The 12500-nt window shown below is 41.7% G+C and overlaps 1 protein-coding gene and 1 long non-coding RNA gene across 4 annotated transcripts in view; one reads left to right on the forward strand and one right to left on the reverse strand.

The window, feature by feature from the left end:
• LOC135107400 (uncharacterized) overlaps positions 1-9761 on the reverse strand; it is a 71055-nt gene extending 61294 nt beyond the window's left edge. For both annotated transcript variants that reach the window (XM_064017227.1, XM_064017226.1), the window contains exon 1: positions 8103-9761. In XM_064017227.1, the coding sequence (XP_063873297.1) occupies positions 8103-8522 (420 nt within the window). In that variant the 5' untranslated portion in view covers positions 8523-9761. The remainder of the gene's footprint in view (positions 1-8102) is intronic.
• Positions 1-12500, forward strand: part of LOC135107402 (uncharacterized) — an 83439-nt gene that overhangs the window by 61083 nt on the left and 9856 nt on the right. The gene's annotated exons all lie outside the window — the stretch shown is intronic.

Here is a 12500-nt window from a genome sequence, read left to right on the forward strand (position 1 = left end):
ACACACACGTAAACCTTCATACACACACATGTATTACTCATTAGTCTGTTATGAATACGATAAAATAATTCCCCTTTTTTTTTTTATCCTTTGGTATTAGTGATGTTAACTACGAAATGGGACAAGCAAAGTCAGTCAGATACACATACGTAAACACACACATATATACACAAACTTGTATTATTCATCAGCGTGTTATGAATGCGGTGAATAATTCTGGTGCGCCACTGCGGGCTGTCAGCGGCGGAGCACACACACACGCCCGCCGGGAGGGTTTTATTGCGGGAAGCGGCCGCGGAACTTGATTCTGAGGGCTGGCTTGGCTGTACTAAAGAAGGCATGATGTACGACGAGGGAGGGAAAAAGCGCCACTGTATTAGTCTCATTTTATTCAGTTATTCTTTTGCTTTGTATCTTATGTGCTTTGTTATGTGAGTAGGTAAGTCAGTGCTGCGGGGAAATGCGACAGAGTTTCAGTTTCTATACTAATTGTCTTTACTTCACCAGCTCTTCTTTATCGCTTTCTCTTTCTCCAGGACATTTTTTGTGACATTGCATTCCGTTCATTGCATTTTCCTTTCTTTTGTGAGAGCAGACTTGGCAGTGTTGTGGAAGATGTAAGATTCCAGTTATTGTACTAGTTCTTCTTCATCAACTCTTCTTAATCCCTTTCTCTCTCTAGTACTCGTTTGTTTGTTTTTTGTTACATTCCATTCGGTTAATTTTTTTTCCTTTCTTTTTTTTTTTTTTTTTCTTAATGTATGAACAGATTTGATGATGCTACGGAGAAACGACGAGATTTCAGTTTTTATACGTAATGTCTTTGCACCGCCTCATCTAAACCCCCCCTCTCTCTCTCTCTCTCTCTCTCTCTCTCTCTCTCTCTCTCTCTCTCTCTCTCTCTCTCTCTCTCTCTCTCTCTCTCTCTCTCCCTCTCCTCTCCTTCTTGTTACATTGCATGTAGTTTATTCATATGCTACCGCTCGTTTTAGAATCTTAATTGATCACCACATATACTTCTTAGTTGCATGTGCTTCACCTTGACATCTCTTTCAATACCTACACTCGAGGAAACTCAACCTACTTTTCTCTACCACCAGTACTCTTTCTTTGTCACATTGATTGCGTTCACTTTTTCATATTCTTTTTTCTTTCTCTTTTTACTCCTTTTTTCCTCTTCTTTCTCTGTTTCTTCTTTTTTTTCTTCATTTTTTTTTAACTTTTGCTTGGTGAATACTATGAAAAAAATCTTGTATCACTATTCTTTATTTCCATTATGTATCTTTTATTTCAGATTTTTCCAGTAAACTACTAATACTATTTACTTTGCCTCTTTATTTTTTCAAACGCCTCTTTAGCATTCTTACCTTATTCTATTTTATTTATTTATTCGCTAGGAAATACTATAAAAAAAGACGACATGTTATGTAAATGTATGTAGACAATCCTACATTTATTTCTCCTTTTCCGTTTTAATGCATCTTTAACACTTAAATTTTTTTCTTCGTCACACTGTATTCATACCCTGAACTGGAGTCTACTTTATTCTTTTACGTGAACAAGCGGAAAAAAAAAGACAAGATTACCATTTTTCCACTTATCACTGTACTCACTTTTCCTTCTCAGTCACTCTCTGCTAAGACAAAGCAACACTAAAAAAACGCCCGGAAAGAACAAACACTGGTAAATATATTAGTCAGCCTTTACGAGACTGTCTGTGATAAGCTGCACTACGTAATCTGAGGTGAAAGATGTGGGCTAGTTAAAGTCAAGGCTAATTGGAGAAGCGTCAGTCTCTTTGCTTAGGCCACGTTAGTTCTTTGTCACTTTTGTAAATTCATTTGTTGTCTCTCTCTCTCTCTCTCTCTCTCTCTCTCTCTCTCTCTCTCTCTCTCTCTCTCTCTCTCTCTCTCTCTCTCTCTCTCTCTCTCCTAGTTACAGTGCATTCATTATTTTTTGTGTGCATTGCATTTTTTCGTTACCTTGATGAACGTAATGAAAAAGAAGAAAAAATATGAGATGACTGTTACATTTGCTTCACTTCCTCGTCCATGTTTTAATTAACGCTTACATTAATACTTTATTTCACTTTCTTATCTTTGTTTCTCTTCCCCATCTCTGTCTCACTCCCTCAACTACGTCTTATTTCCTCATACCTGCTTCACTTTTTCATCTTTGTTTCACTTCCTATATTACTTTTCTCATCTCTGTTTCGGTTTCTCGTCTGTTTCATTTAGTTTCTTACATTTATCTGTGTTTCATTCCTTTATTTCTGTTTTAGATGACGCTTACCTACATTTGGGAAGTCTCACTATGTTTAAATACATCTTATCTTCCTGTACGAAAGTTTCTTTTTGGGGGTGGAAAGTTATGAAAAAAAAAAAAAAAATACAGCTACTGGTCTTACCTCACCGTCTCACTTCTCTCCTCGTCAAAAATACTGGGAAGTTACTATCGCATTTACTCTTTCACTCACTCACTCACTCATTCACTCTTTCACTCACTCATTCATTCACTCTCACTCTCTCCTCAGCACTTGTTTTCCTCTTCCGTCCTTCCCTCTCTCACTCTCCTATTATCAACCAGGAAGGGAATGAAGATCAGGTACAATCACATTCACTCACTTTCGCTCTCTCCTCAGCACTTGTTTTCTTTCCTCTTCCTTTCCCGCCCTCCCCCTCCTCCCCTCTCTTTCACCCGGCGTGGGCCAGCAAGGGAATGAAGATCAGTGTTTACAGGGAACACGTGTCACTTACCACGCGGCGCAGTGTTCTCATGCTTCACATTTCCACCTGAGCCCCGAGAGATGACAGGAATGGCGGGGCGCGAACATGCCGGCGCGCGGGTTTTTATCTGTTTATTTTCCCTTTCTTTTTTAACGCGGCTGCGATGTGTGAGGAGGGATGGAGAGGGTGAGGTTGTAAAGGTTGGAGGGAAGGAGAGATGCACGTTCCTAGCATGGCCATGACGCGATAAAGGGGAAAAGGAAGTACTTATTAATAATCGTGCGTAAGGAAATTTAAATGAAAGGAAAAGATGAGGTTATAATGATAGGATGGAAGGAGAGAGACGCAAGGTAAATAAGTAAAATAGTTGTGTAAAAAATAATGCGAGATGTTGTGTTAGGAAAATACATGTTTTTTTTTAAATTTATTGACTTTCCCTTTCTTTAAGAGGATGTTGATTAGTTATGTAAAAAGTATTTGAGATGTGAAGAAAAGATAACATTGTAATGGTAGGAAGGAAGGAAAGACACATTCCCAGCACGGCCACAGTATGATAGATAAGAAGTAGAGAATGCTGACTTGTTACGTAAGAAATAATAATACGTAAAAAAATGATGTAAAGAAGAAATTATGAATATGGGAAAGAAGGAAAGAGAGACGCATTTCCAGCACAACCACGGCTCGGTAGGTGATAAAAAGAAAATGCTGCTTAGTTGCGTAAAAAGTCTTGTGAGATGTAAGAAAGATTATTGGTTTGAAAAGATTACATTATTGCGATAGGAAGGAAGGAGAGAGATTTTCACAGCCTGGCCACGGTAAGGTAGAGGAGAAGAGAATGCTGAATAGTTATCGTATATATAAAAATAATTTGAGATGTAAGGAAAATATATTGGTTAGGAAAGAGGAAGTTGTGAGGATAGGAAGGAAGATACATATATTCCCAACAAGGCCACGGCACGGCAGAGACATGGACACGGTAAAAATAAAAAAAAATAAATAAATAGATAAAATAAATAAATAGATAAAAATAAATAAATAAATAAATAAAATGCTGAATAATTATTGTACGTGAAGAATATTTTGGATGGCTGAGAAAAGATATTAAAGGATCTGCATTTTTCGACAAAGGAAAATGAAGATGACTAAGCAAGTTACTTAGGTACAATAAAAATGAGGAAAAATGTTAAGAAAATGTGGATTAAATGCGTGAAATGATACAATATTAAAAAAAAAATGTATTAACTTCATAAAGATCTGCATGTTTTATAGAAGAAAACGGAGATGATTAAATAAGCCATTAAGATATAAAAAGAATAAGGGACGGTATGAAGAAAATATGTAATAGATACGTGAAATTATACAACTTATGGAAAAATAAAATTGGCAAAGATCAGAATGCATACGGTGGAAAATAAAGACAATTGGATAAACCACATAAATACAGTAAGAATGAGGGAAAGTGTAAAGAAAATACTGATTAAAAATACGTAAAAAGAAAAAAAAACAGTAAAATATATTGACCAATAAGAATTTATGTACATGTCGAAAATACGAAAAAAAAAAAAAAATGCGGCAGAGTGCTTTAAGAACTACCAACTAATGACGCTGAAAAAAAAAAGGAAATAAAAGTAATATATTGACCAGTAGATTTCTCCTCGTATAATAGACAAAAAAAAAAATATATATATATATATATATACAACTCAACAAAACTACCAAAAATAAAAGTCTGTCCCTTCGTCATTTCTTTACTGTGAAAATATTTGGAGTACATCAATCGAGTATTTTCCATGCACAAGGGAGGAAGACCCAAATTCATGGGAAAAAAAGACCTATAACTGTCTCTCCCATGAAAGAAAACGAGTGCCAAGGAAGAGCTAATTCAGTATCAATTATACAGAGAGACATGGTTATGCTATAGGCGAGGCAATGAACTAGTGGGGCTTCATGTAGAGAAGGAATACATTGGTAGGACTCCGGTATCATTGACAGGAGGAGTTGGAGTGAATAGATGATGATGTGTTGAGGAAGTGAAGAAAGACGTGATGATAATGGTAATAGTTGTGTGTGTGTGTGTGTGTGTGTGTGTGTGTGTGTGTGTGTGTGTGTGTGTAATCTAAAACTTGAGTGAAAGAGGAAGGGACCGTAGGAGACAGGCAGGAGAAAGGGCAAAGGAACATGTGTGCGTATGTTAGAGAGATAGAGAGAGAGAGAGAGAGAGAGAGAGAGAGAGAGAGAGAGAGAGAGAGAGAGAGAGAGAGAGAGAGAGAGAGAGAATACTTCACATTCCTCCGCCCAACTTCTGTGTGCTTTCGCCTCCTGCTCTTGATAACAAAACTTCAGTAACTCCTTGTCTTGTCATCCCTTTTTACATCATTAAAACATCCATTCATTCTTTCCTTTCTCTCTCTCTCTCTCTCTCTCTCTCTCTCTCTCTCTCTCTCTCTCTCTCTCTCTCTCTCTCTCCTCATCTTCTCACTATTAGATAAACATTAGCATCACTAGAGCTTAAACTTAAAAACGCTTGACACTCATAGCTATGTTTTTACAACTTTCCTTCATCATCTCTTTCTCTCCCCCTTCCCTCTCCCTTCCTCTCCATCCCCTTGCCGCCCTTCATCTTTCATCTGCCTCATCTTTCCCCTCCGCCCGCCCGCTCATCCGTCCCTCACTCCCACTCTTTCTCTCGGTGAATAAGTTTAGTCTCGCCTGTGTTATATTGGAGGTTCGAACATTGACACCCTTGCCACTGGTTGGATTGGGTTGTTGCGGGGCTGTGGAAGGCTGTTGGCTCTGTGTTGCTATTGGTAAAAGTGATATTAGGTCTATATACGTTGTTGTGTTGACTTTTCACTTGTCTTTGTGTCGTCCCTGCTTCCCGTGGTTACCAAATTGGATCTTCTTTAGTATTCTTGTTCTTTTTTTTTCTTTATTTATTTTATGGGGAAAACACTTAGCTGGTTTTCTGTTTGTTTTTTTATTTTTTATTTTTACTTTTTATTTTTTACCTCAGGACTTTTTCTCTTGTGCATGAAAAAAGGATAGGAAAAAACTTGTACTATATATTTTTTTTCTCACTCTTTTTCGGTATTTCAGTTTTGTAGTGTGAGTTTGTGGGTCGCGAGGAGTGATCGATGTTTTACGTACTAGGAAGACCGACCAAGGACTAAATAAGTTCTATACAAATGCAAGTAAATAAATAAATAAATAAATAAATTAGTTGATTAATAAATAAATAGATAAATAAAACCGATTCCTGAAACCTTTTCACCAAGGAAATTAGTAGAAAATATGAGAGAAAAGTCAATATAAACGTTTATTGTGAGAAAATAATAAAAATGGTATATACACTATATATTAAAAGAGAATGTGGATTGGCTGAGAATTGAACAAAAAGCAGGAAAGTGAAAAGCCTTCAGAGAGAGAGAGAGAGAGAGAGAGAGAGAGAGAGAGAGAGAGAGAGAGAGAGAGAGAGAGAGAGAGAGAGAGAGAGAGAGAGAGAGAGAGAGAGAGAAACCGTTATACGAATCAACGAAAAAAAAAAAAAAAAACTGCACGAGTATAAATATCCAAAAGACTCTCACAAAACATAACATTCAGACATATGCAAAAAAGAAAAGAAAAATCACGAATGTAGTCTGTGAAAAAAAAAAAAAAATGGAAAACACCCAGTGCATATTTCTCACTTCATCACTTCATCAGCCCCTCACGCACACAACTTTGCTACCATCCGTCACTCCGAGCCCCGCTTCGCTTCCACCCGCCACTCATTAGCTAACTGTAGTCTTTGTATTAGAAGATAGGGGTAGCTGCAAGAAGCCATTAGTTCTACACGTGGCAGCCTCTGTACGAAATATATCTACCTATTCGTATTTCAAACTATCATCCTCATCCATAAATTTAATTTGTCTAACAATTTTTTAAAGCTGATTAATGATTACTTTGTATGTTCCTTTCATTTAATAGTCTTTTTGAGAACACACCCTGGATTTATCTATGATCGATGGAGGTGCGAAGCAGGGGACCACAGGGGAGGCCAAAGTGGGGATGGAGAGACTGTGTTAGGCAAGACTTGAGAGAGAAACAATTGTCGATGTCTAATGCAAAGAGTTAACCAGTGTTCTCAATCATTCATTCATTCCCTTTCTCTGATAAACTCTGAAATTTCCTGCCTGCTTCTGTATTTCCTCTTTCCTGTGACTTGAACTCTTTTAAAAGGAAGGTCTTAAGACACTTATCCTTTAAATTTTGACGACCGCTCTTGACTCTCTGGGGACCTTTCTTAGAGGTATGGTGGCCTTGGACCGTGCCCCTCCCACAAAAAAAAAAAAAAAAAGTTCTGGTGGAGGAAAGCTATCACGAATATCTTCACATAGATGTAGGAAAATATGCCAAGAAAAGATAATTTTTTTTTTTTTTTGTCTCACTCCTTGTCACTGAATGGTTCTGTCCAGGCACTTACTTGGCCGTGGAAGGAAATAATTTTGATACGATCGTTTTTTTCATTTTTTTTTCTTTTTAATAATTTCTTTATCTTTTATCTTTTAAGCTAGTTAGTGATTTATGTGATTAACTGGAACTTTGAATTCTATCATACATTTTTCGTTTGGTTCTGATATGGGTAATTTTTTAGCTTTTATTTATTTCTTTACTTTTTTTTTACTTTGCTCTTCATTCCGCTTTCAGTTAATGATTGATTAGCTGGAGCGTTCGATATTATCTGACACTTATCGCTTGTTAATAAAAATATTTTTGCTAGTAAATTATATCTTGTTATGTTGTCATACTAATGAATAACTTGACGAAAATTATAGCAATGACTATTTTATATATTTTTTGAGGCACAACATACAGAAAATAAGATAAATAAATAAATAAATAAATAAATAAATAAATAATAAATAAGAAAGCAGAATGAATAAACTAAATATTTACACCACGCACTGATCAAATTTACGTTCAAATTTGCGTGGAGTAAAGACTCGCCTCATCTGATAAATTCGAGGCTTTTACACCTGGCCCTGAATTAATGAGTGAGTCTTGTTGAATGAGCTGCGTGTGGTGGAGGAGGTGGGGAGGAGGGACCGGGAGGAGAGAGTCTGAGGGAGGTAGGGAGGGAGGAGCAGGAGGGGAGGGGCTGGAATGAATGGAGATGGGAGGAGAGTGGCCGCTGAGAGGCGTGTGGGAATCGGACGTGTGGGCACAGTTAGGATGAAAGAGTCCTGCGTAATGACACACGGGTAATCATGGTGTGTTGTCATCTGTTAACTGTTCTCTTTTTTCTTGTTATTTTCTTCGTTCTATTCACTCTCTCCCTCATTACCACTGTTATAATACCACTACTACCACCACCATCACCATCTTATAAGGCCTTACCTTCTCCGGCGGGCCGTCCTGCTCCGCTGCCTCCGTGGACGCTGTCCTGTAGGGTGGCCGCGGGAGGGGCCGCTGTGTGCTGCTCGCCTCCGATGCTCCCTGCTGAGCCTGCTGCTGCGTCTGGCCCCCCACTGCCCCACCCTCCCTTCCTCCGTGGGACTGCGGGGGAGAGTGGTGGTGCTGGTGCTGGTGGTGGGGGTGGTGGAGGTGGGGCGGTGTGTGAGGGGCGAGATTTGCAGGCTGTGGCGGCGGGGGCGGCTGGGCCTGCGGGGTTATATGGAGCACCCCCTCCCCGTGCCTGGAGTCGCCCCCAGGCGTGGTGGAGCCTGAGGGGTGCGGGGGAGCAGCCTGGGGGGTGTCGGGCTGCACCATGTACGGGCTGTGGGCGTACGGCTGGTACATCACTTGAGCGCAACTCATATTTCGTTGGGATTAAGTTCGGTTTTCACTTGTGGTGACTAGGTGTGTGTGTGTGTGTGTGTGTGTGTGTGTGTGTGTGTGTGTGGGGCGGTGAGTGGTGCTAGGTGTGGTGTGTGTGTGTGTGTGTGTGTGTGTGTGTTTGGTGACTAGTATTAGTGGCGGTGGTGAGTGACCGCCGGTTAGGTGGTGGTGACGACTAATTGTTCTGGTGACCACTCCTAGAATCGTGTCCACAGTTCGGGTCGTGGCCTGCAGCAGTCAACCTCGGTTCCAGGCGCCGCACCGGGCAGCGTCGCCGTGGCAGCGTCACACTCAGTCAGCTTCCAGCCGCAGCTCGGGGCCTCGGGAGCCGCAAGCCTCCCAGTGGGTCCCGCTCGCCGCGGACGGAGGCCAGTCCTGTCCGCTGTTTTCCGCTAGTCGCGACTCTACATTTTCCAGCGAGAGAAGAATCACAAGGCGGGATTCACTGGTGGTCACAGTCTCACATGGCACCGCACGGACCTACGGGAGGGACTTGTGCGCCGCGGGTCCCCCTCACGCGAGGGCTTAGGGGAGGGGGGAGCGGCGGGGTGGCAGAGAGCGCGCGGCGATACACAAGAGTACACCCCAACCTCCCTTACACTACACTCACTGCCTCCCCACCACCATCACCACCATCCCCCGCCGCCGCCGCCGCCGCTCCCATCACCACCGCCGCCGCCGCCGCCGCTCTGCGCATGTGTGGCTGCGGTGGGCGGGGTCTGGGCGCCATGTGCCGGCCCGGTTACTAGTTTTTGCATTTTATCGAACCGCTAAAATTCGAATCGCTGTCATTAGATGTCCTGGCAAGGAGTGTGTGTCCCTGGGAGTGGCGGTGCCCTGAGCGACTCCCTGCGCCACCAGTGCGAGGACACGTCGCTAGATCGGTGACAATCAGAGGCACCACACGTGTCTCCGGCGGGGCGACTCCCCCTCGCTCCCCACAACAACAAGCGGGAGCCAATCAGAAAATTCCTTCAGCGGGAGGTTGCCGGGTGGTCCTAGATGGTGAGGGACGACGGAAATACAAACCATTTCCTCCGGCAGCCAATGATGGGGCGACGGGGAGGTAAACACTGGATTACTGCGACCTTACGACCTATGAAGAGCTCCCCTTGTTCCCCTCGGCGGCGGCGGCGGCGGCGGCGAGGCTGCACGGGAGAGGCTCTGAATGAGAGAAGGGGGAATGAGGGGAAGGAAAGATCGAGGGGATGGGAAATGTGTGTGTGTGTGTGTGTGTGTGTGTGTGTGTGTGTGGAGGGGACGAGAGGGACAATGAAGAAGGGAAAAGAGATAAGGAAAGAAAGGAATAGATGCCTGAGGAAGTGAGAGGACGATGGGAGAGAAAAGAATATACGATGAGGGAAGAGAAGGGGAGGAGGAGGAGGAGGAGGAAGGAGGAGGAGAGGGACAGACGGATGCACGTGAGGTGGGTGAGTAGCGTGGCAGGGAAGGAAGGAAGGGAGGGAAGGAACGAGGAAATTAAGAAAGTTTAGAGGAGGAGGGGAGGTCACAAGAAAGAAAGGGGAAAAAAAGAAGGAAGGGTAGAAATCATCCATGAAAGAGACGCACTCAAACTCTGCTGTACCAATATAGGCTTAACGTGTCTCTGTAATAACCCACGCTGGTATAAGACCACATTCTGAAACACTGCGCCGCACCTCCACTACTTTTAAAAGGCTCTCGTTGAAGTTACTAGTGACATTAATAATATTCATGCATTATTAACAGGAAAAACCATCTTGAGAACCCGGCTATTCATCTCTGTGGCCTTTGAAAATAGTCGTGGAGAGAGAGAGAGAGAGCAAAGCGTTTCTAAATACAGGTCTAATCTCTATCAGTAATCCACACCGCACTCTCTTCCACCAGATTTAACATTTCCCTCTATTGTTAACTCTTCTGATCACCTAAAAAATCCATCAATTGCTAGCCGCCTCTGTATTCTATAAGTTTACACAGGTATAGTCTTAGTTAACAGTAGACGAGCAATTCAGCCCTCCCTTCCACTGTATGTAACAACGTTTCATTGCAGTCTTAACTCCTCTGATCACGTAGAAATGTACCGCTTGTCAGGCAGATCAGGCAACACTAATGTATGAAACCTTTATAAGCGTGTACATGAAAGAAAAGGGATTAGAAGGATAGGTTTTAGGAGTTTCCATCCAGTATAGTGTTTAGAGAAGCTGTAGAGCAAGATGAAATGTCCCTCAGTGCTTAGTGGTCAAGGAAAGATGTGATAAGGAGGAGTGCATGGAAGGGTTAATGTTGAGGGAAGGCACAGAACATAAGAACATAAGAAATAAGGGAAGCTGCAAGAAGCGACCAGGCTTGCACGTGGCAGTCCCTGTATGAAACACACCTACCTATTTCCATCTGCTATCCCCATCCATAAACTTGTCTAATCTTCTCTTAAGGCACTAAACACGGTGGAAGTGAATGAAGGGTGTAACTCGACTAAGGACCACGATTATACATATCCGTGAAGGCCAGACTAGTGATATGAAAGGGTAAAGGCTAATAGGATGAGCACGGATGAGGACGGATGAGCACAAAATAGGTATGACTTAAATTTTTTGTTTAGAATTATGGGAGTGTCATTGCTTAGTATACTTGTGTTGCTTAAGGTATTCTGATGTGATGTCATCTCAGGAGAATGTCTTGTTTGTAATCTGATGTAACCTATTCTAAGATAACTTGTCCTAACGTAACTTATGCATGCCTGTCTCAGAAGTAGCTACGGTCATCCTTTTCAGTATTCAGGGCACTGTAAAATAATGTTTGCATGAACACACGAAAAAAGAGAAAGTTTATTTGAATGACTGTAGTGTAAAAAAGAAAAAAAGAAAAGTATAAGAGATTGCAATGAATATGAAAAAAAAGAAAACTGAAATTATTCAAGAGAAGAAGAAAACTCTCACCCATTTCAATTCAAGTTAGCAATAAAAAAAAGATAAATTAATAAGTAAATAAACAAACAACAATACACTGCACTATACTAAATCCTGCTTCGCGTCAGCTCATACTTGCCTGAAAAATACTTGCATAACTTTCCCCTTTCTTTTATCATAACCTTTGTACTCTACGCCAGGCTGGGGGGCGTCTGTTTGCCCTCTGCCTGTTCTTCTTTATTGTTGCCTCTCAGTCTTCCAGTTCCTAGTGCTGGATTTTTTCTTTTTCTTTTTTCATTTCCTGTCCAAACTTTTTCAATACCTAACTCCCCCTCGATTGTACTCTCTCTCTCTCTCTCTCTCTCTCTCTCTCTCTCTCTCTCTCTCTCTCTCTCTCTCTCTCTCTCTCTCTCTCTCTCTCTCTCTCTCCATTTTAATTACGTTCGGTTCATATATTAAGATATCTTTATTGAATTCGATTAGTGCATTGTCCGTCATCTCTCTCTCTCTCTCTCTCTCTCTCTCTCTCTCTCTCTCTCTCTCTCTCTCTCTCTCTCTCTCTCTCTCTCTCTCTCTCTCTCTCTCTCTCCTCTTTCCTCATAGTCCCATTTCACACACACACACACACACACACACACACACACACACACACACACACACACACACACACACACACACACACACGTGATGTATCTTGGCAGGTATTCTGTGGTGACAAATGGGTATAGAGTTCATGACAAGCAGCAAATGTGGCTTATAAACACCGACGTGCAGCGATGAAGAAAAACCAAGCAAATATGTGACAGCAAAAAGTTGTTACATTACATTGCAGAGGAAGCGATCTTGTGAATGTGTGTGTGTGTTTTCATATCCTTTTCATATGTGTACACAGAACCATGAACTTTGCTGTTGCTACTACTGTTGCTACTACTACTACTACTACTACTACTACTACTACTACTACTACTACTACTACTACTACTACTACCACCACCACTGCTGCTACATGAATTGCACCACGTCAACTCCCTAACTCTTTCACTAACAGCGACTCACGTATTACTATATCTTG

This window comes from Scylla paramamosain, chromosome 15 (genome assembly GCF_035594125.1).
Source record: "Scylla paramamosain isolate STU-SP2022 chromosome 15, ASM3559412v1, whole genome shotgun sequence".
Classification (NCBI taxonomy): domain Eukaryota; kingdom Metazoa; phylum Arthropoda; class Malacostraca; order Decapoda; family Portunidae; genus Scylla; species Scylla paramamosain.